Source organism: Sinocyclocheilus grahami, unplaced genomic scaffold (genome assembly GCF_001515645.1).
Source record: "Sinocyclocheilus grahami isolate Dianchi unplaced genomic scaffold, SAMN03320097.WGS_v1.1 scaffold315.1, whole genome shotgun sequence".
NCBI lineage: Eukaryota > Metazoa > Chordata > Actinopteri > Cypriniformes > Cyprinidae > Sinocyclocheilus > Sinocyclocheilus grahami.
This window is the reverse complement of record NW_015505494.1, coordinates 589,567-612,854: the sequence shown is the minus strand read 5'-3', so window position 1 is coordinate 612,854 and position 23,288 is coordinate 589,567. Positions and strand designations below refer to the sequence as shown.

The 23,288-nt window shown below is 37.3% G+C and overlaps 3 protein-coding genes across 3 annotated transcripts in view; 2 read left to right on the top strand and 1 right to left on the bottom strand.

Annotated features, from left to right (window-relative positions):
- Nucleotides 1-3,930, top strand: part of LOC107601945 (palladin-like) — an 11,584-nt gene extending 7,654 nt beyond the window's left edge. The window contains exons 7-9 of the mRNA XM_016294313.1: nt 287-452; nt 1,259-1,392; nt 2,654-3,930. Coding sequence (XP_016149799.1) covers nt 287-452; nt 1,259-1,392; nt 2,654-2,814 — 461 coding nt within the window. The 3' untranslated portion in view covers nt 2,815-3,930. The remainder of the gene's footprint in view (nt 1-286; nt 453-1,258; nt 1,393-2,653) is intronic.
- Nucleotides 3,931-4,016: 86 nt separating this feature from the next.
- On the bottom strand, nt 4,017-7,935 carry LOC107601946 (carbonyl reductase family member 4-like). The gene is made up of 6 exons (XM_016294314.1): nt 7,861-7,935; nt 7,153-7,301; nt 6,782-6,902; nt 6,502-6,633; nt 5,081-5,208; nt 4,017-4,977 (listed from the first exon to the last, which is right to left on the bottom strand). Exons 2-6 carry the CDS (start codon nt 7,292-7,294, stop codon nt 4,799-4,801), a joined length of 702 nt encoding a protein of 233 aa, XP_016149800.1. The 5' UTR covers nt 7,295-7,301; nt 7,861-7,935; the 3' UTR covers nt 4,017-4,798.
- Nucleotides 7,936-10,489: 2,554 nt separating this feature from the next.
- The window catches only part of LOC107601920 (serine/threonine-protein kinase Nek1-like), a 30,426-nt gene continuing 17,627 nt past the window's right edge, over nt 10,490-23,288 (top strand). The window contains exons 1-25 of the mRNA XM_016294281.1: nt 10,490-10,534; nt 10,602-10,697; nt 11,106-11,189; nt 11,318-11,385; nt 11,469-11,555; nt 12,786-12,840; nt 13,275-13,475; nt 13,639-13,711; nt 15,100-15,254; nt 15,454-15,519; nt 16,254-16,313; nt 16,786-16,833; nt 16,935-17,015; nt 17,105-17,156; nt 17,641-17,741; nt 19,001-19,084; nt 19,264-19,341; nt 19,887-19,982; nt 20,090-20,269; nt 20,354-20,419; nt 20,533-20,761; nt 21,465-21,593; nt 22,339-22,509; nt 22,614-22,829; nt 22,979-23,088. Coding sequence (XP_016149767.1) covers nt 10,490-10,534; nt 10,602-10,697; nt 11,106-11,189; nt 11,318-11,385; nt 11,469-11,555; nt 12,786-12,840; nt 13,275-13,475; nt 13,639-13,711; nt 15,100-15,254; nt 15,454-15,519; nt 16,254-16,313; nt 16,786-16,833; nt 16,935-17,015; nt 17,105-17,156; nt 17,641-17,741; nt 19,001-19,084; nt 19,264-19,341; nt 19,887-19,982; nt 20,090-20,269; nt 20,354-20,419; nt 20,533-20,761; nt 21,465-21,593; nt 22,339-22,509; nt 22,614-22,829; nt 22,979-23,088 — 2,631 coding nt within the window. The remainder of the gene's footprint in view (nt 10,535-10,601; nt 10,698-11,105; nt 11,190-11,317; nt 11,386-11,468; nt 11,556-12,785; nt 12,841-13,274; nt 13,476-13,638; nt 13,712-15,099; nt 15,255-15,453; nt 15,520-16,253; nt 16,314-16,785; nt 16,834-16,934; nt 17,016-17,104; nt 17,157-17,640; nt 17,742-19,000; nt 19,085-19,263; nt 19,342-19,886; nt 19,983-20,089; nt 20,270-20,353; nt 20,420-20,532; nt 20,762-21,464; nt 21,594-22,338; nt 22,510-22,613; nt 22,830-22,978; nt 23,089-23,288) is intronic.

The window sequence follows — 23,288 nt, the reverse complement described above, 5'->3', positions numbered from 1 at the left end:
AAAAAAAAAAAAAGCATTTATTAGAAATAGAAATCTATTTAAATTTTTTTTTAAATGTGTCCTTATTGAATACGTATTTATTTATAAAAAAAATTAAAAAACTATAAAATGCAGGTAAAAATGTATCATTTGTATCCTTTTAATATGCATACATTTGTATAGGAAATATTTCAAACTAATATATAAAGTTATATTTTATATATATATATATATGTATGTGTGTGTGTTTACATCAATACGTAGTAGTTTAGATTTTTTTTATCTAGTTAATTTTCTTTTTCTTTAGCCAAAGAGATGCATAAAACTCCATGTTTCATTGAGAAACTCCAGAACACAAGTGTCGCTGAGGGGCACCCAGTGCGTCTAGAGTGCCGTGTGTCTGGAGTCCCGTTCCCACAGATCTTCTGGAAGAAAGAGAACGAGTCCTTCACTCATAACACCGACAGGATAAGGTACTGTAGGAGACCTTGGGCAAATCAAAGCCCTCCTACAGCCATTCCAAACTACAGTTTAGCCAAAGAACTACTTTTATTTTATGGTATATTATATTTTATCAAGTTAAACACTATACGTAGTAGTTTAGATTTTTTTTATCTTGTTAATTTTCTTTTTCTTTAGCCAAAGAGATGCATAAAACTCCATGTTTCATTGAGAAACTCCAGAACACAAGTGTCGCTGAGGGGCACCCAGTGCGTCTAGAGTGCCGTGTGTCTGGAGTCCCGTTCCCACAGATCTTCTGGAAGAAAGAGAACGAGTCCTTCACTCATAACACCGACAGGATAAGGTACTGTAGGAGACCTTGGGCAAATCAAAGCCCTCCTACAGCCATTCCAAACTACAGTTTAGCCAAAGAACTACTTTTATTTTATGGTATATTATATTTTATCAAGTTAAACACTGTTGCATTTAAAAACTCAATGTGCACTACTAGCCTGTATATGGCAGCTGTTAGAAGGCTGGTATTTAAAGTGCCTATGTGTGTGTGTGTGTGTATGTATACTGATGAAAAGACCCTTGCAAAAGAAACACATACACACACAGTAACCTCACCACAGGCGCTACTGTCTACGCCACCTCAGAGAGACGAGAGCAGTTACTCACAAGTTGTAAAGTCTCCAGTCATTGATTTGAATCCTTATGAGCAAACCGTGTCCACAAACAAAGTAATATGGCTGTGCAGCCTAAATAAACAATCCTGGCATCTCTTAAAATCCTTTGTTGCTACTTACTCATTCTGATGTTCAATTCTATTTCCCAGCATGCACCAGGACAACTTTGGTTACCTCTGTATGATCATCCAGCCGACTCTGAAGGAAGACGCAGGCTGGTACACAGTTTCAGCTAAGAACGAAGCTGGCATCATCTCCAGTACAGCACGTCTCGACGTACACGGTTAGTCAAACACACAGCGAAAACGGATCTTAGGAATGCATGCAGCAATGTTGAGTTATGATTGGTAAAAGACCAAAGTACACTAAATACAGACTAAGCAGTTTAAGTGGTTTATCTGATCAGTGCGCTTTCATAATTAATGAAATATTTCCAATAAAAGCACCCTCCCTTCCTCCGCCCTATGTTGTTCCCATAGCGATCCCATCAGCCAGTGCTGTGTTTGCCATCAACAACAGGGTTAACAATACTGTTGATACATTACCTAAGGTTAAAGCAACAATGGACTGGCAGCCTGTGTACTGGAGTCGTATGAATGTAGTTTTAATCTCTGTCATAAAATGTTTAAAACTCAACACATCCAGTCTGGAATGAATCGAAACTAGAGTTTGCTCAACGCTAATATTTTTGGCTTTTGGTACAATATCAGCTTTGATACCCCAATATTGATATTAAATTGATTTACCAATATAAAAACTCTGGCTGATACCAACAAGTCAATGATTATGTAATAAAAGCTATACATTTTTAAAAGATCCATACTGTTGTCTTAAAATATATTAAAAATAAAACACTAAAAGCTAAAATTAGTTTTAATGCTACAAAGGGAATTTAGGCATCATGGTATCATGATGTTTAGTATGAAAAGAAATCATTCATTTTGAATTTGTTAAAGATTACGTGTAACAGTGTTATTAAATGAATAGTGTTTTAAATATTACATTTAAAAGAGCTGATGGCAAATGAAGATGCCAAAGGTAAACTAAATGTAAAATCTAAATGTAAAAATACAAATGTAAGGTAACTGTATTTTAAGGTGTCCTTGTTACAATGTAATTTAATTATACATTTAAGTACTGAGTAATATTAATTAACTACATGTACTTACTATATGTTTAAGAGTAGGGTTTGACTTAGGGTTGCTTGCATGTAGTTATGCATAATTTATTGCTATTATAATGGAATTATCTGAATTCACTTTTTTTTTCTTTTTTCTTTTATATATGTGTGTATGTGTATATATATATATATATATATGTAGTCAACATTTGAAGTGGATCAAAAAAGTTCATCAAAGTTGTCCTTAGACAAGAAAACATTTTGGTTTTAGGACAACTTTGATGAAAGGTTTTGATCCACTTCAAATGTTGACTAATATACATATAATTGAGGAACTACAGTCATTATCTAGACATCGATATTACATCCTGTAAATTCTTTAAAGTGAGAAACCATGTTCATCCTCGCCCTTTCCTTCCCTCAGCCCAGTGGCAGCAGACTCACATCCCGAAGCCCAAGAAGGTGCGTCCATCAGCGAGCCGCTACGCCGCTCTGACAGAACGGGGTTTGGATGTGAAGGCAGCCTTCTTCCCAGACTCCAATCCTCTTCCTCCCGGCACCCTAGTGGAGAGTGACGACCTGTAGAGACTAGCATGGAGGATCTGACCTTCGAACCCCAATCCCTTGATCCAGCGTACTCCATAATCCCCACCCATTTCCCAACAAAACCCTCTTGGCTGGGGTTGGATGAAAAAGGGATCGATTGACTTTGAATGGCGATCTAAGCATTTCCTCAGAGATTTGGATTCTTGGTATAATCACTTCTTCTCCGGAGGACCATTTGCTTTACTTTTATTTCAGTTGTTTTCTGAGGGGAAGTGATGTGGGTGCTTAAGTGAGGTCATATCCTGCTTGTAAACAGACTTGATGGTTCGCTGGCGCACTTAACACACACACACACACACACACACACACCCCCCAGCACGTGCTTTGAGGAAGGAGGTAATATACCGATGATCACCTTATTTTTCATCTCTAGATTTCACGAGTGCCTAAGAAATATTTCATTTAAAAATATATATATATATTAAAAAAATCTATTCAAATAACTAGCATCTAGCTGTGCATGTTACTACGGTGCCAACATGTAACACTTTTTATGTATGTAGTTATAATGCCTTAGATTATATTTATGAAACGCTGGAGGAAATGTCTTCCTCTCCAGCACAGGAAATAGGACTTTTTTTGGGTGGTTGGTTCTCTGGATGTAGGGAACAGGGCTGTGGAAAGATGGACACCCCTAAAACTCCATAGACCTCATCGTCCCTGGAGCTTCAGGGTCCTTGAGATCCAGCATATTGATCAAACGCACACTGCCATAGATAGATGCCGCGTCTGGATCTCGGCTCCAATCCAGAGATGTCGCACAAGGCCGGGCCTTAATGATCTTTTCCCACCCTGTCTTTTTTTAGGAGAGATTAAAAGCGGAGACTGATATGTCATTAACATGAGTGATGAGATTTTTGTACGTTTTGGCTGACTGACAGGTTTGGACAGTTTGTTGTGTTTCCATGGAAGCGAGAGTAATGAGGAATGCCTATGATGGAAGTACAGGAAACCGAATTGACGCATGCATGTTTGTGGAGGATGGGCTGATTGTGGAAGGCGGCGAGATTTATACGAGTATTATGGATTTTAACAATGATGGTGCATGGAATGATGAGATGGTAATGCTTTGACAGGTAGGCTTCAGTTTTCAGGTTTGGAATTACAGAAACGTGCAAAAATGCGATACTGTTTTTATAAATTATATTTCATTGGCTTTTTAAGTAACTCAAACATATTCCTTCTTCGTAACGCATTCGTAATGATATTAGCTTTGATCAGTCGAGTATCAAATACTCAGTTCAAATAGTTTAGCCATCATCTCACACACATTTGCAACGTATATACAAAACAATATAGCATAACAATATACACATGTAAGCCTGTGATTTGCATATGTTTTTTTTTTTCTTGCACAGCTGTTTATCCTACAAATAGACAGATTTTAGGAAGTTCTTACTTTGCAATATTTTCTGTTTTCCAAGCCAACCTGTGCCTGTATACGGACTGTTCTCCTTATTCTCTTCTGGTTTATGAATAGTACAATAAATAAACGTCTCTGAAATTGAGTCTGGGGTTGAGTCCAGTTGCTCTTGGCAAAAACATCTCTCAGAGCTGACTTAGTTTTCTTGGTAATCTGTATTTTTATGATGGTGAAAAGGCCAGGATTTCATACATTTTCATTTTAATTATTTTTATATGCGATAGGGGTTCTGTAAGTGTAATGCAGCACAGCTTATTTAAATGCTGAAATGACATCACAAAGCGAGTCATATCCTCCACATGTTGACCTGTGGCCTGTGTTATCCCAAGTATGGAACATGAGCCATAACCCAAAAACTCCAGTGAACTAAAAATAACCTTAATCCAATCCAGCTCTTACACAATGATATGTGTGACTCCACAGAGCGATGAGGAGGTGATTAACAATATCAAGATTTGACGCAGTCTGTAAACAGTTATTGTACATTATCAGCATAACAAAAATATGCAGTTGGCTCGCATGCTTTGCTAGCAGAAATCATCACAGTGCCAGCTGTAATCCTCCATCCACAAGCAGACGCTGTCCTGTGATATAAGGAGACTCCAGGAGGAAAAGGACAGCGTGGGCCACCTCTGCAGGTTCCCCAAAATGGCCCTGTGGAATTCTTCTCACCGCGTCTTCCTTCTCCAGTCCTGCCGTCATGTCCGTCCGAATGAATCCTGAGAGGGGAGGGTGAAAAGAATTTTCAGCGTTACTCAGATGACTGCTGATATCCAGATTAAAAGGCAAAAGAAGTAATCGAAGAAAAAGAGAGAACAAAACCTGGAGCCACCGAGTTCACTCGTATATTCCGGGTAGCAACTTCCTTCGCCAGTGAGCGTGTGAATCCTTCCAGTCCGGCTTTACTGGCACTGTACACACACTGACCAGAGTTACCCTTCACACAGAGCCTGAGGAAACACATGATTAAACCTACTGTATAAATCCTACTGTATCATATTTGATACACAAATTTCTAAAGCCTAAATTAACAACATGATCAACACTTTGATGGAAAACCTGTTGTACACAATCTACTACAATCCTTCTGTCATCTGATTGATAGTTGTTTCTTTTTTTTAATAAAGTAAAAGCCCTTTTAGAGTAATTCTAAAAATGTCCCTCTTCAATGTCTTTTTGAAAACTTAAATTATTTTTAAGAAGTAAATGTAAGAATAAATTATTTTATTGTTATACTATATTGTTAGAAATATTTAAAGATAAACACAGATTGGACTGAAGCAACTTTTAGATTATCCATTCTTTATTTAGGGGGGAAAAAATGTGAGTATTAAATATGATACATCAGGCTTTTGAGGAATGTTTATTTGTCCATCTCTCGGTCATCACTGTATTACATTCCATTATATGATTTATATATAATGAGATTCATGAGCTGAATAAATAAGCATTCCATTGATATATGGTTTGTTATGATAGGGCAATATATGGCTGAGATACAACTATTTGAAAATCTGGAATCTGAGGGTGCAAAAAAATCTAAATATTGAGAAAATCGCCTTTAAAGTTATCCAAATGAAGTTCTTAGCAATGCATATTACCATACTAAACAAAAATTTAGTTTTATCCTAATGATTTTTGGAATAAAAGATAAATCTATAATTTTGACCCATACAATGTATTTTTGGCTATTTCTACAAATATACCTGTGCTACTTATGACTGGTTTTGTGGTCCAGGGTCACATATGTTGTATATTTACATTCTAAGAATTCTATGCTATATCAGAATTATATCTTTTATTTTTTTTGCCATATACAGTAATTATCAGCAAGTGCACCAAATGGCATATTTTGCTCAGTTTGGGCCTCTTAATAAAATTAAAATGTGTTTTTCCTCCTCGAGTACAAGCTCCATATTATCCAGTATTATAATATACATATCATAATATGAGCAATAAAAGCTTGACATATCAAATATGTCAGACTCGACAAAAAACACACATGCAAACTTAACTAAAGCTTAATTTTACAAGTGTAAGAGAACTACATTATGATGCAGACAAAGACAGAGAAACGATTTAAAATCTGAAGCTTCTGCGCCATCTAGTGGTGATTAAATGAACCCAAACTGCCCAGCTGCTAATGCAAGGAGACTTTTCTCCAGCTTGAACTTCGTGACACTGAATTGAAATAATATACAAGAAGATCACAAGGTAGTGGGACACACAGAAATGAGAGGCACCTATGTTGACAATAGCTCCTCCGTGACTGAGCATGCTCCGTAGAGCGCCTGTGCAGGTCAGCATTGAGCCCAGCAGGTTGGTGTGAAGAACAGAGCATGTCTTCAGATTTACTCCTCAATAACAATGTATCTCTTTAAGATAAACACACATTCAATATATATTAGAATGCAGCTGTTTTTTATTTATAATATCAAAATCTGCAGTTTTTATTATCATCTTTTTTGGCCATGGTATCTGATATATTTATTCAGTATCACATTTTCTGCATCACTGCCTGACCTGTTGATGCCAGCTGCGTTAACCAGGTATCCCACAGTGCCACAGGTCTTACTGTTGGTCTCAAATGCTCTCTGAACGTCTTCTTCTTTAGAGACATCACAGCTTAGACCCAAATGTTTTTCTGAAATTAAATATATACTCCAGAATTATAACATCTCTTTTAACACAATTTAAGATTAAGACTTTTTAATTGCATTCATTACCCAACCTGGTAACAAAATGTTTTTCTTTGTGCTGTTGGATAGATAAATACTATATACAAAACTCCAATTTAGGTAAAAAATGTGTTTAGGTAAAAAAAGTGTTAGACTTTTCATCAGCGAACCAATGCAAAGTAATTCCGACTGATTCATGGTTATTCACTGATTCACCTCCAGGGAGAGATTCAGCCATAACTTGTGCAGCCTCCTTATTCCTAGACAATAGCACAACCTTATGACCCCTCTGTGCTAACAGCTGAGAAACTGCTCGCCCAATGCCACGCGAACCCCGAACACTACAGCATCTGGACATCACGACCCTAAAAGAGAAAACCCCCCAGCACAGAATGAACACTGCAGGCCAGCAATCAGATATTGAATGAGTAAAGGTGAAAGTACAACTGAAAATAGTACCTGTATCTTTAGGAAAAAAGTAGTGCTGCTTACAATGCATTTTTGATTGACATTTGATTATTGCTGTGCCAAGAAATGTTATAATGTATAGTACCTTGGAGTGCCATGTAAATATGTGTAAATATGTATATTAATATGATAACCATTGTGCACTACTACTGTATTATTATCTAGAACTATCACTTATAAAAGGTCATAATGTAATAGTTTTTGGACATGTAGTTTGTAACTACCGAGGTATTCTGAAAGGTAATTCTTAGATGTGCCACATTACTGTTGGTAATATCTGACATTAAAGTTATTAATACAGCAAACTGTGGAGCAGAAATTATGTAATGTTCACTCAAATTTACAGTTGCCACTTACAATGAGCAACATCCCTTAGAGATCCTTTGACACTGCACAATTATAGTTGGTCTAACAGCACAGGATTTAGGGTTTTAGACGACAAGATATCGAACTCACGGTAAATATCGGTAATATCATCTACCGTTCGTTGTCGCTAAATGTGAACTTGTGGTATAGATGGAACGGGTGCCGCCATGTTGAGTGAACTGCGCGTGGTGCCCGATAGGTGGAGCCAAACGCATCGGTAAATTAATATGGACTCAAAGACATATTGGAGAGAAATAATAGCAATATATCTCGAAAAGGAAAATCGAGGCAGCGGACTAACGCATTTTAATGTATTTATTTACTAAATGTATTGTCCGAGTACTAACGCATTTTCATGTATTTATTAGCCTGACTCTAACAGCTACACATGCACATCACTTTATTCCTTGGAACCAGAATGCAGCAAAATACTTTTATAGAAAAAAAAACCTTGCTTCTGAACAACAGAGGCTGTAATGATAAAATAGTAAGTTTACAAAATCTCAAAACATGGACAAATAAGACAAATTTGTAAAATATGAAAATTATTCAAATTAAAAAAATAATTAACTAATAAATAAATCATTTGAAAATATATGGAATAAAATAATGATCATTATTATTATTAATATAAATAATACATATAGAAATAAATATCAGTAATAAATTATATACATAATATATATTTTTAATTTAAATGTTTTTTTGGGGTACTTTAAAAAAAAAAAAAAAAACACGCATACAAAAAAATGCTTTGTACTTCACAAATGCAGTGCCAGAATCCGTTAATCCTTTCGTCTTTTCATTTTCAAAAGCTCTTCAGTAGGAAAGCGGATACTGGCCAAAGATTCTCTGTAGTGGCTCCATGAGTGTACCAACCGGTGACGGTTGCTAGGGGGGAATTTTGCACCAAACATTGACAGACAAACTTAACGGCTGTGGATATTGACTGACATGTTTTTCACCCTATCACCTGAGACTCGACAAGAAGGCGGACCAATCAAATCGCTCCTCTCAGTCAGCGTGTGCAGTCTTCCCACATGAGACCGCCCACATCAGAAAATCTTCATGTGAGCTTCACTGATGCTGCCAATGTTCGCTGATTATTCTGAATATAGAAGGTAAGAACTGATTGTATTTGCAAAATAATGCAATATATCGCAGAATTCTGCTTTAAAGTGCATGTCAGTGTCATTTCGCGGGATGCCAATAAGACTGGTAATTTCTTTTCGCGGTGTTATCATTAGTTTGGGCAGACCCGTTCAAGGCCCCACTAAATTAGACACCAGCTGATGCTTTTCAAACTTTGCAACGCAATGTTCATGTGATGATGCTTTTATCCGTATAACATAAAGCAGCGTAACAAATCTTGTTTGTAAAGAACTAATGTTGTAGATGTCAGAGCGTGTAAGTCAATCCATGGTCTGTAATGTAGAGCTTGTAAGTTTCTATGTATTGTCAGTTTTGTGATTCAGTATTATTGGACAACATAGCTTTCATCAGATTGCTAGTCTAATTTATTGCTGTCTTAAGGTCCCTCTCTCCATCTCTGATTCTTTCTTTTAACCTCTCTCCTTTTGTACCCCTCTTACCTCTTTTAAAGAGTGGTGGGTAATTCCTCCTGACATGTCATATTTAATTCATAAGCTCTTGTACACTGTCTGGCTTTTGCTTTTAGTTTGGCTCAGTTTTTGCATTCGTCCAAGGCTCTATTGCTTTTAGGCTTAATTTGCTTTTATTTTAGAATCCTACTAGTTTGTCTAAAAATGCATGTCTATGTTTGCCTCATCTAGGCCAGGTGGCAGTTATTTATTTATTTAGTCATTTATTAGTTATAGTGATTCCCAGCATGCAGCTGGATTCTGTGTGGAAAAATATTAACCTTTCACTCATCAGGAGGTGCTCCGCTCGAGTCGGTTTAATAATTCCTGCTGGCATTGTGAATAGATGACAGCTGACTGTGACTTTTAAAATGCCACACCTATAAAGGAATATGCCATTTGGTTGCTCCAGTGCCCATCAGACAATAGACTTAAAAAAATGTATGTCTATTAAGTGTATATCTATATAACGTACCTATATCTAGACTACATATCTAGAAAGAGTGAGAGATAATATTATTTTTTTGCTATAACTTTACAAAAATCCTAGTATTGTTTTACAGGTGATCATATTTTTATGTACTTTGTTCCCTGTGCCTCAGCATTAAAAAATGTATGTCTATTAAGTGTATATCTATATAACGTACCTATATCTAGACTACATATCTAGAAAGAGTGAGAGATAATATAATTTTTTTGCTATAACTTTACAAAAATCCTAGTATTGTTTTACAGGTGATCATATTTTTATGTACTTTGTTCCCTGTGCCTCAGCATGAGAAGTAATTTGCACAGACATGGATAAATATGAGAGATTGAAGAAAATTGGGGAGGGATCCTTTGGGTTGGATTTTGTTTTCCCTTAATAATAAAAACCTTCATTTAAAAACTGCATGTTGTGTTCACTTGTGTTATCTTTTACTAATATTTAAATTTATTTGATCTGAAACATTGAAGTGTGACAAACATGCAAAAAAATCAGGAAGGGGACCAACACTTTTTCACACCACTGTGTATGTGTGTGTGTATATATATATATATATATATATATTTTTTTTTTAAATCTCCTATAACATTATAAATGTGTTTAGTGTCACTTTTGATCAATTAAATAATGCATGATTTTTTTTTTATGGTTTAAATCTCAAGAAGCCACCCAGGCTGTGATCTGAAACATTGCTGTTACTTTGTCATTGAAGTGCAATAATTTCTCTCTCTTTTTCTTCAGAGAGTGGTTGTTTGTACATAGTAATGGACTACTGTGAGGGAGGAGACCTGTTTAAGAAGATCAATAATCAGAGAGGGACTCTATTCTCTGAGGAACAGGTAAGAGGAACAATACAAAGTCTGTTAAGCTCTGCACCTGACAACAGGCTGCAAATTGTCTAAGCTTTAAAAAAAAAAAAAATTCTCACTCCTACAAAAGTAAATAGTATCTATTTAAAGTCATATGCACTCATATGGAATGAAGAATCCAGTCACATCAGCTGCTAATCTATTTTATTCTGCAGTATATAGAGTGGGACGCCTCACAGGGGTGGCATTGTTGGACCAGTCAAATACTACTTGGATATACCATTAAATAAAAAAAAATTATTAACTTTGAATTTCTTTTATCATAACAAAATAAAATATTCTTAGTTGTTGAATGTTAGCAAAAGCCCAATTTTCTTGCAAGAATAATCTTGCAATGTTATCGTCTGAAATACTGAACACTGTGTTGTTTTCTGGAAGATTCTTGACTGGTTTGTGCAGATCTGCCTGGCTCTGAAACACGTACATGACCGCAAAATCCTACACAGGGACATCAAATCACAGGTACGGCTGTCTCTCTCACACACACACTTGTACCAACATTTCTGTGGAACTACAGCATAATGTACAATATACTTTGACTTGGTTTACATATGCCTCTTACATGATTTTTGCTTTTGTTTTCTATCAAGAATATTTTTCTGACCAAAGATGGTACCATTCAGCTTGGTGACTTTGGAATCGCTAGAGTTTTGAACAGGCAAGTAATTGCAATTTGATTTCAAAACAGCATAAGGAATGTGGTGAGAATAACCTTCATATGTAATGTGGTTGTGTGTGCAGCACCGTGGAGTTGGCGAGGACATGTATTGGCACACCTTACTACCTGTCGCCAGAGATATGTGAAAATAAACCATACAACAACAAGAGGTAAATTACTTCCTGTTCTGAGCCAGGGTGGTATATATGGGCAGTACAGAAGCTACAGAGCACTCAGTGGCTCTTGTACAGTTTGCTGAATCATTATAGAGTGGTTATGTAAGTTTGTATGTGTTTATCTGATCCAAGCAGCTACATATTGATCCCAAGTCATTTGTTCCTGGACTGTTTGTAACTTGATCAGTCTGAATAATACCAGCTGTATTACATTACTTTTTAAAGGATTAGGCTCTGTAAGATTTTTTTTTTAATTAGTATAATTTTTTTTGAAAATTCCTTTAAGCTCACCAAATCTGTATTTATCTGATCAAAAATATAGTAAAAATAATAATATTGTGAAATATTTATTACTGCTTTCTATTTGTACATATTTTAAAATGTAATTTATTCCTGTGATGGCAAAGCTGATTTTTCAGCAGCCATTAATTACTCCAGTCTTCAGTGTCACATGATCTTTCAGAAATCATTCGAATATACTGATTTTGTGCTTAAGAAACATCGGTATTGAAAACGGTTATGCTGCTTAATATTTTTTGTAAAACCATGTTTATTTTTGTCCCCACAATTCTTTGACAAATATAATGTTAAAAAATGAGTAATGGAACTTTTTTGTAATATTAGAAATGTATTTATTTACTGTAATTTTTGATCAATTTAATGCATCCTTACTGAATACAAGTATTGATTTCTTGAAAAAATAAAATCTTACTGATCCCAAATGTTTGATTTTTGATAGAGTATGAATTGTAAAATTTCTTAGTATCAGAGTGCATACTGAGATACAGACATTAAATGACTTTGCTCACACTGCACAGCACACAAATCTTACTTGGTTTTCAATCCTGATCTTTTCAATTCCATCACATTCTGAATGATGAAATATAATATGAACATTTAGACTGTGATACATTAATTGGATTTTGAGCCACATATCGATGTGCATTGGTTTGGATTGTAAACATTAGATTTTGTGTAGTCCTTTGCAAAAAGAAAAAGAAAAATCAGATATTGTGCAAAGCCATGTTGTTTAATATTCAAATCACTTTAGATATTATATGCTGTTTGTTTGTGTATTTATGTTTGCATGTGCACATGTGGGAGTAATCCACATGTGCCACCCCAAAATTTACCCATTTGTCCCACTTTCTCCCTGTCTGTCTGCTTTGTTTTTTTGTCTTCTCTCTCTTTCTTTCTGCGTTGTTCTGTCGGGTCTGACCCTAGTGATATCTGGGCCCTGGGATGTGTCCTGTATGAAATGTGCACGCTTAAGCATGCAGTAAGTACCTCATGTTCTCAATAGTAGCTTTTGTGTGCAAGGGAGTTTTTGTGCTTATCTTTTGATGAGAACGATAAAACAGGACTATCTCCTTCATATCTTTTTAACCTTTCTCTGTATGTAGGTCTCATTTTCTCTCCCTCTTCCTCTCTCACTTCCCTTCTTTCATTATTTACACCATGAATGTTCTGAGGAGACTAATATTTTACAGTGGAGAGGCAAGTGAAACTGCAGCAGCTTTAAAAATTGAGATGATTAGCTGTGTGGAGATACTCTTTCCTGCTGAAGAGAAAATTCACTGTTGATTAATTTGAAAGTCTTTTTTTCTGTATTCTTTGATTATATTGTAGGTTTACGTGATTTATGACTTGAGTGAAGGTGGTATTATCATTTTATTTTCAAGTAGGACCAATTTTATGATGTCTTTCACTCAGTTTGAGGCCGGAAACATGAAGAACCTGGTGTTAAAAATCATCCGTGGTTCGTACCCGCCAGTTTCCGTGCATTACTCCCAAGACTTGCGCTCTCTCCTGGCCCAGCTGTTCAAGCGCAACCCCCGGGAGAGACCCTCCGTCTCAGCCATTTTGGACAAGCCTTTTCTTGCTCGCAGGATTCACAAGTTTCTCAGCCCTCAGGTGATGCATGCAAACAGACATTTATGGCAGTGTGATGAGTCTGTGCGCTGCCTGTGACTCAGATATAACTCCGATGTTATATAACGCTCAGGTCTAATTCCAGACCCAATCCCACGTGTTGAAGAATTTGTTTGTTTAGTATGTTTCCTTGTATATGTTGCAGATTATTGCTCAGGAATTCAGCCACTCACTTCACCTTAATCAGCCTAAAATGAGTGTGGCCCAGGGAGCACCAGGTAAACACATTCATTAATAACTAATATATTTGTTACCCTCTGGTGATGTTGTTGTATATATGGATTATTCTATTATCCTAAATTTAGGGAGAAAAATTACTTATGAATCATGGTATCCACTGATGGATGAGCAGTAGTCGAGTAGAGATGTGCCTGGAGTATATTGTTAAATTGTTCTCTTGATCTCCAAATACCAGAAATCCAGTTGTTCTGTTCCTCTTCACTCCCCAGCCAAACGCCCTGCCCCAGGCCCCATCCCCATCTCCCCAGCTCAGGCATACATACTAAATTGTAAGTTATGTCAAGGTATGTTTATTTTGTTTTGTGCCTGTAGTGTTGGTGATTGAATGAGTTCACATCAAGTTCAGCAGATGTTGGCTGTTCTAGTTTCATTAGTTGGATGGGTGCTATTTGTAATGTCTCTTGGGTAGAAAGACATTTTTAAAGCCTCTTGATAGAGTTAGTGACCCTTAGTAATTGTGTTTCTCTCTGTAGATTTTGTTACTGAAGGCTGCTCAGATGAAGAGATTTGAGAGGGAAAAGGTGAACTGATCAGTGCCCTTCTGCAAATGGTTATTTACAATAAATTGATGTTGGTTTCATTTGTTTATATTAAAACTTTAACTTGTACCTTTTTATTTTAGCTGTTCCGGATAAACCGGGCTCGAGAGCAGGGCTGGAGACATGTGCTCAGTTCCAGTGGAGGCAGCAGTCCTGAGCGAAAGGTACAATAGTCTTCCTTGTCTGCTACAGATTAGTCAATAAAGGGTGCTAATATTGTCAAGGTTTCTCATTCAGTGCATATTTTTGCATAGTTTTATGGAGGTGGTGGTGGCGGCGTTGGAGCACCACATTCCCCTGGAATAGGCCCATCCCCTGTGCCTGGCCCCACCCCTACTCATGCTCCTGTTCCTACTTTAGCTCCAAGCAGGGCTCCATATGACCATGTCCACACAGCAGCTGAAAAACCATCCAAACCTACACCTAAAGATGGGGAAGGAGCCAAGTCTTCAGGGGACAATGGCAGGTGAATGAGATGAATGAGAAAGAAACTGTGTAGTATGTTTCCTTGTATATGTTGCAGATTATTGCTCAGGAATTCAGCCACTCACTTCACCTTAATCAGCCTAAAATGAGTGTGGCCCAGGGAGCACCAGGTAAACACATTCATTAATAACTAATATATTTGTTACCCTCTGGTGATGTTGTTGTATATATGGATTATTCTATTATCCTAAATTTAGGGAGAAAAATTACTTATGAATCATGGTATCCACTGATGGATGAGCAGTAGTCGAGTAGAGATGTGCCTGGAGTATATTGTTAAATTGTTCTCTTGATCTCCAAATACCAGAAATCCAGTTGTTCTGTTCCTCTTCACTCCCCAGCCAAACGCCCTGCCCCAGGCCCCATCCCCATCTCCCCAGCTCAGAAAATCACAAAGCCAGCAGCCAAATATGGAGTGCCTTTAACAGTTCGAAGACCATCTGACGCCATCAGAAAGGTCCCGGTTGCAGCAAAGAAACCAGTCAAACTCAAGCAGGTGAGAACCATGAGAAATAAGGACCCCATGTATGTCATTGGCTAATCCACTCCTATGTTTTGCCCATACATTGTCACTCAGTATGTTAGGAGGGGCACTTGTGTAACATTCAGACATTTGTTGATGTTGTCCCGCTGTGTGCTATAAATGAGAGCGAGAGACCTCTGATCCACACCCCTCGGTGTCATGTGTTGTCCAGGCTCCCCCTCCTGCAGCAGCTCAGAGGAGAGTGAGTCGAGTGGAGGAGGAGAGGAGGAAGCATGAGGTACATTAGAGAGTGCCCCTATCTACAGACCCTTCTACTAACACCCAACCCTGATCCTCCTTTTAATCCACTTACCCCTGTGCAAATACATTTTGTCCTCCACCAAAAATGTTTGCCCTGTATGCCTCAAATAGGTTTACCCTTTGTATCATTAATATGTGCCATTTATTGGTCTGCTCTAGTGGTTAAAGATATGAGCTGCTATCAGAAATATTGTAATCTTTTTGCAAAGAATAAGTCCGTATCCGTATGGTGCCTATGAGCAGGACACTTATCCACAGGTTGGTCGAGCAGCACTATCACTGTGATAGGTGTACTTGTAGTTACTCTGGACTGTATCTCTTTTTTTTTTTTTCTTTCCCCTCTTTTTTTTGTTGTTGTTGGTGTCCTTCTGCTTCTCTCCAACTGCTGTCATTCATATGGTGGGCATCTTCATTTTTTTTCCTTTTCCGTCCCTTTCTTTATTAACCCTTTCACCAGTCCAGTGTTCATTCTATAAATGTGTCTAGAACTACTCGAGCCGCAAGATGCTAAACCGTTATTGTTCAACGACTGATCCATTTTGGGAACAAATATTCTTTCAAGATTATATATGGACGTTTGACTGCTCTTGCCTCTCTTTGCCACATGGAGTTGTACAAACAAATTTTTCTGTGTCCTCACTATTGCAAACAAGTAATGGGAAATACTGTTTGCATCATGTCTAAAAGCATCATGGTCATGTTCTATTTCAGGAAGGAGTGAGGAAGAAACGGATGGAGATGATGGAGAGGGAAAGGAAGCAAAGGGAACAGGTGAGCTATTGATGGTGTCTTGCCATGACATCATGTCACATGTTTTTTTACTATCCTGAATCTTCTTTTACAGTGATACAAATTATAATTTCAAATCATTATGTTCTTGTGTACTTTCTAATCATTAAATAATCCTATCCTAAGAAAATGCAGCACAACTGTTTTCAATATTAATAATAGTAAGAAATATTTCTTGAGCAACAAATCAGCATATTAGAATAGCATAAGAGACTTCTATTAGGATATATATACTTACATACATACTAAATTGTAAGTTATGTCAAGGTATGTTTATTTTGTTTTGTGCCTGTAGTGTTGGTGATTGAATGAGTTCACATCAAGTTCAGCACAAGTTCTGTTCTAGTTTCATTAGTTGGATGGGTGCTATTTGTAATGTCTCTTGGGTAGAAAGACATTTTTAAAGCCTCTTGATAGAGTTAGTGACCCTTAGTAATTGTGTTTCTCTCTGTAGATTTTGTTACTGAAGGCTGCTCAGATGAAGAGATTTGAGAGGGAAAAGGTGAACTGATCAGTACCCTTCTGCAAATGGTTATTTACAATAAATTGATGTTGGTTTCATTTGTTTATATTAAAACTTGAACTTGTACCTTTTTATTTTAGCTGTTCCGGATAAACCGTGCTCGAGAGCAGGGCTGGAGACATGTGCTCAGTTCCAGTGGAGGCAGCAGTCCTGAGCGAAAGGTACAATAGTCTTCCTTGTCTGCTACAGATTAGTCAATAAAGGGTGCTAATATTGTCAAGGTTTCTCATTCAGTGCATATTTTGCATAGTTTTATGGAGGTGGTGGTGGCGGCGTTGGAGCACCACATTCCCCTGGAATAGGCCCATCGAATGACTTACAGCCATAGCGGAGAAAAGAGTTTGTTTGAACTTTAATGTAAGGACTTAAATATGCATATGTAGCTCACATTAAGCTATCATATGGCTTCAGAAGTAACACAGAATAATTCGCTCAATCGAAAAGAAAAAAAAATCTCGGATTTAGATCGGCCCTCTCTGACCGATACCCGATCCGAGAAAAATGGCACTATCGGAGCCGATACCCGATATGAATATCGGATCGGCGCATCCCTAATTAAAATGTCATAACTTGATTTTCTGGTAAAATTATCTCTGGTGACGTATGCTGGACATCTCCAATTATTCTCCAGGCTTAAACCCTGCCCCTTTCTTACAATCAACCAAAAGCTCATATTCAGATCTGTTTTCATTCAGTCAACAACTGATGTATAGAAATAAGGTGTTGAACTCAGTGATGGAATTCCTAATACATTTAATTATGTGGCTTTTGTAATATCGGATTAATCAATGGGTGAACAGGGTGCTCGGCAAAACCTGGCCACCATCTTTGCAAGCTGGACAAACTCCTCCCGATGCAGGAGACCCCAAGTCAACAAAGAGGAGGAGGTAGGAGTCCTGTCTGGGACCAAACAACACTCCTCAATCCATCAAGTCACTTAAACTCTTCATTGTTTCGGTTCCTTATTTTAAGTTGTAAACGCCCACCTGATGTTGCTTCATCTGCTCACCAGTGCCATCTGATGTCCAGTACCTGCACAGTGTATGTTTGTTGAATGTGGCTGTGAAATGCACCGAAAATGTTCTAGTTCATTATTTCATTTCATCCAATACCACATTCTGGCAAAATTCCCCAATGCTTTTATTATCTTTTTTTTTGTGTGTGTGGATTTTATTCTGCTTCAACACCCCTTGTTTTGGGTCCCTCATAATTTTTTTCTATTTTTGAAGATTATTCAGTGTATCTGCAGGATCCCAGCTGAAGACTAACCACTGCTTTTTATGGTCCTCATCAATGAATGGCTTTGATTCTGCTGTAACTTTAAGTTTGCGGTTCCCACAATACAGTGTAAATGTTTAATGCTGGTTTTCTTTTCCAATGTATTTCACCAATTATATTTCATGTTCAATATACAATGTGTTTTGCCCCTGTTCTTATTTTTGTCGGAAGGAGACAATAGCTATGTTTCCATCTATTTTGGATTATCGCATAAAAAACCGCTGGATGGAAACGCCAAGATAAGATTTTTATGCACATTTTTAGAATTTATGCTTATGCGCACAACTGAGTAGGATAAACTTTTTATCCGATAAGAAAAAATGCACATAAACTACAATGGAAACACATTTACCAAATATATTCCACCATGCGCATTGAAAAAGTCATGTGACTTTTGGACTATGAGACGGGATAAATTGACTAACCAGCGGACCGATCTCGTTCACAGCATCTATATGTTGTTTTGGTCGTTCTGAAATGCCCGAGGAAAGTCTGTCATCAAAGTATTTCTGTATAATTACTGCCTTACATGACTGCATTCCCAAGCAGCAGGCATCCACCTCTAAAAGCAATGACCGCATTTATTGTGTTACATCTGCTCTCTCTGAAGCGCAAGTAATTTATTACATATGAAAATTATTATATTCAGTGGCTTCTCCTAGTTTTCTTAGAGATATTTAGTGCCAGTTTATCAGGAAATGTAGATTTAGTTCTCTTTGACTCATTGGATGGAAACTGTGCTTTATTTCGCAAATGTTTTATGCGATTTTCCAGTTTTGCGCACAAGTTAAATTTGCATCTTTGGATGGAAACCTAGCTAATGGGAAGAGAACAGAGAGAGATGATATGTGAACTGTGTTTTTCTCAGGAGTACTTGGCAAGATTACGACAGATCCGACTACAGAACTTTAATGAACGCCAGCAGATCAAAGCTCGCCTCAGAGGAGAGAAGGTATATGCACCCACGTATAGGCCCATTTGACATTTCTTTCAACTGTAGATTTGTTTTATCACACATTTTAATGCTTACTATTATTTATTCGGCTCCGCTTCAGTGCTTTTACACATCATTAAATAGATTTTTAAATGTATTTAAGTATTCATTTGTTATATTTGGACCATCTATCTCAGTATGACAGTGACGGGTCAGACAGTCAGGAGTCATGTGAAGAGGCAGTACTCAGGATGAAGAAGATCGAGGCTTTAAAGGTTTTGCATTTTAATTTTTTTCAAAATAATTTATCAGCATAATAATTTGAATTGTAAAATGGAATTATATACACTACCATTCAAATGTTTGGGGTTGGTAGGTATTTTTAAAAATGTTTTTAAAAGTCTCTTATGCTCATCAAGGCTGCATTAGTTTGATCAAAAATACAGTAAAAACCCTAATATTGTGAAATATTACTGCAATTTTAAATGACTGTTTTCTGTTTTAATATCTTTTAGGCAAAGCTGAATTTTCAGCAGCCATGTCTTTAGTCTTCTTCAGTGTCACATTATACTTCAGAAAACATTCTGATATGCTGATTTGGTGCTCAAGAAACATTTCTTATTATAATCAATGTTGAAATCAGTTGTGTTGCTTAATATTTTTGTGCAAACCATGATGCATTTTTTTTTTTTCAGGATTCTTAGATTATTCTTAAAAGGTCTTAAATGTATATAAGTATATGTCTTGGTATCAGAATGCAAAAGCAACCAGACTGTTATTTGAGTAAAACAGTTATCAAGAATGTGTGTTTTTATGAAAGGCCCAGTCAAAGGCTCGTGCTGCTGTAATTAAAGAACAACTGGAAAAGAAGAGAAGAGAAGCATATGAGAGAGAGAAGAAAGCATGGGAGGATCATGTATGTCATCTTTCTTTCCTAAACTTCTCCCCTTTCCTCGTTTCTCCTCCATCTCTTATGTATTTTATTGTGCCTTTTGTTTTGTCTTATCTTTTGTGACAAAGCAGCTTGTTGCACGAGGGGTGAAGGTTGCTGTTGGAGCTGTGGGCGGAGCTCCATCTCCTGCAGCCCCTGACTCTCAGCCATCTGACTCCACCCCTCAGGAAGATGCTTCCAAAGCCACTCCCTCCTCTAGACCCACCACTCCAGCCATCTCCATGACTGCTGCTCTGAAGGATGTGGGCGCGGTTAGTCACCCATCACACTGATTAAATCACCTTTGCTGTATTTGCTTAAATGGTCATCCAATGCTTATGCATTTTTTTTGGTAGATTTCATCAGGACAGAGTTCTCCTATGAAAGAGGACTCCCTTAAAGCAGAAACATCACGTGTACAGGTGGAAAATGCATATTAGAATATGTGAAATACCATTAATATGAGAGAGTGGTTTATTGAATGATTTGTCACTTCGACTATAGTGAGATTTTGTATTTTTTATATTTTTTTTAGAGTGACAAGAAGGAGATTCTTCGCCGACTTAATCAAAAGGTCCAGACCACTGAGGAAGATGCCACACCTTGCAGCATTGTACCATGCCCAACTCCTCAACAGATCCAGCCTTCCATCACAGAAGAAAGACCTCCTGCAGCTGGTGATAGGAGGAAATGGGAAGCTGTAGCTCCACCCATATTGTCTGTAGCCGAACAAACTCTGGAGGAGACCTGTGCAACTCTGGCAGGTATAAACACAACAATCTCATCAATGTTGTTGTTATTATTATTGCTGTAAAAACACGTGTGACTACATACATTTCTTTATAGGATATCTAAAGTCAAACCTGAGATTTTTTTTAAGACCTGCACAAATGCACCTAATGTACATACAGAAAAATTCCATACAATCTGAAAGCAAATCATGTGTCTCCGATTCCTTTACATAATTGAACAGGCTGTGGCACAAATCACATTTTACTTAATTAAACAGGCTGCTAATTTGCTTATCAATACAATAGGATGTACTGCAAGTGTAAAATGGTCAAGATGTGTTTTATTCATTATACACATGTTTTGAAATTGTTTTATGTACATATATATCAACACATGAATTATAGGTTGAGTAGTATTTTTTACTTTGAAATGTGCAGCCGATCACATTTAATTATTTAAACCTTAGCATTTGGAATTAATTTAATAATCACATTAGGCCATATCACAATTCCTGTTTTTCCATCCTCACATTTAAGACCTCTTGCATTGTTAATTAAGGCTTTATTATATAATTGAAGTCATTTTATGATATAAATTAAATTTGATAAAACTGTATTTATGACATAGAAATTGTTGTAGGTCAGTAATAAAAGATACCGTATCTTTTAGATATTTGCGTCATATGAGCAGCACTATGCACATTCTCTTTGTTTCCCCTCTCTTGTCCTATCTCAGTGTCTCAGGTGGCTTCTCCAGAGACGAATGCTCCCTCTGGTGGAGACAGGAAGAAGTGGCAGACTGATGGTGCCCCTCTTCTGTCTGTGGCTCAGCAGACTCTGGAAGAAACTAGCTTTACAACAGCAGGTCAGCTAATCATCCTGAGATTCTGTAGTTTATGCAGTTTTTGCAACTGATTCGACACATTTTTTTAAATCAAATTGATAGTTTATGTTTGATAAAACACAGAACAATTGTGGAAAAAGAAATGGTGGAGGTTGTCATCTTAGCCTACTAAGAAAATGTGCTCTGTGGCACAGGTTGTATAGACTCACAGATACCAACCTGACAAGTGACCAAGTTTCTTGTAGCACATTTGCAAGACTCTAATGAGAAGTGATTGTGCCAACAAGAATCAAAATATTGCAGCAGTGAAAAGCACACACCATCAGCTCTCATTACATCAGCATCACATATTCATAGTGCGTTCAGTTATGAAGGCAACATTTAGGTGAGCTATAGTGAGAAATTGATGGCTACAACAGGCTGTGGTGCACATTTGAATAATTTGACCTTTGTTTTTGCTAGGCTAGATGCAGAATAAAAGTAGTCAATGAATTATACACATCCTCCTTATTACTTCTAGAGTGAATAGATTATGTATTAGAGAGTTTTGTTTTGTAACCATGGATGGTGTGTTGTGTTACATGCACTGGGACTCCAGTCTCTCTATAGCAACTGGATTAATAACAAACAAGGCATTAGGTTATTTACTAGATCTCTAGTATTCTGTGCCCGGAGAGCAAAATCGTGTTGTTTCCATTGTATATAATAAAATGGGTGGCTTATTTATATGCAATAACATAATTTTTTTTTTTTAAACTTATTTCAGAAAAAACAGCAGGTGAAGTCATTTGCATGGATGATTGGCAGGGGGAGGGGCTAAGGAAGGCTTGGGGGCGGAGTCCAGACTCAGAGGTTCTGAAGGTGTTGGAAGAGGCAGAGCTCCAGCCCTTTACCCAGAAACTAGATCCCGCCAGCACCTGTGACCACACACTGACTGGTGAGTCTTTGATCCGAGTGTTTTTCATCTGTGTGATGTGTTCAGTCTTACTGACAATAGTATCCTGTTAATCCTGAGTTTCTATTTGCGTTTCTTTTCCCCAGAAAGCCTTAATCTTATTGAAGAGTCTTTAGATGTCACTCATGAAACCAAACAAGTGCCTCTTCCTCAGCCATGCCAGCCTGCCATTGGCCTTGCCAAACAAGAAGTGACATGTCAGGAGACAGTGCCAATCACAGCAGAGGTTAAAAGTCAGGAACTAATCCCACAAACAACAGAAGAGATTCAAAAGACTCCATCTGGAGAAAGTGAGACAGAGGGTGAGAATAGTGTTACACTGAAAATGAATGCAGTACTCTTAGCGAGATACCTTATTATTCAAGATTGAAATGTGTAGAAATTCAGATCATCGGTAGTGAGACCTTTTGCACTTGTTACTGTTTGTAACTAACATTTTTTGTCCTTCCAGTGGTGGATGATATGGAGTCAGTAGTTCTAGATGAAGCCTCTCAGCAAACCTCAAAGCCACCCCCAGCAGATGTAATGCAAGCATGGACAAATGACACTCCAATGTCTCCGTAAGCATTTTTTTTTTCTCACAGAATTTGACAACTGGTTGCCTCATTTTGGCAATAATATCTGTATCACTGTTAAAATGAATACAGATTTTTTCAAACTTCTTTCAAACCTGTGAAAGGTTTAATTTGCAGTGTTACTGCAAAGTTAGTATATAGCTGATCTATATATGTATATCTCTATAATGTTGAATTTAAAAAAAA

Coding starts and splice junctions, on each gene's coding strand:
- LOC107601946 (XM_016294314.1), bottom strand. CDS start 7,294: ATGTCCAGATGCTGTAGTGTTCGGGGTTCGCGTGGCATTGGGCGAGCA. Junction 6,634..6,781: donor AACGCAGCTGGCATCAACAG/GTCAGGCAGTGA, acceptor TTTATCTTAAAG/AGATACATTGTTATTGAGGA. Junction 4,978..5,080: donor AGTGAACTCGGTGGCTCCAG/GTTTTGTTCTCT, acceptor CTCCCCTCTCAG/GATTCATTCGGACGGACATG.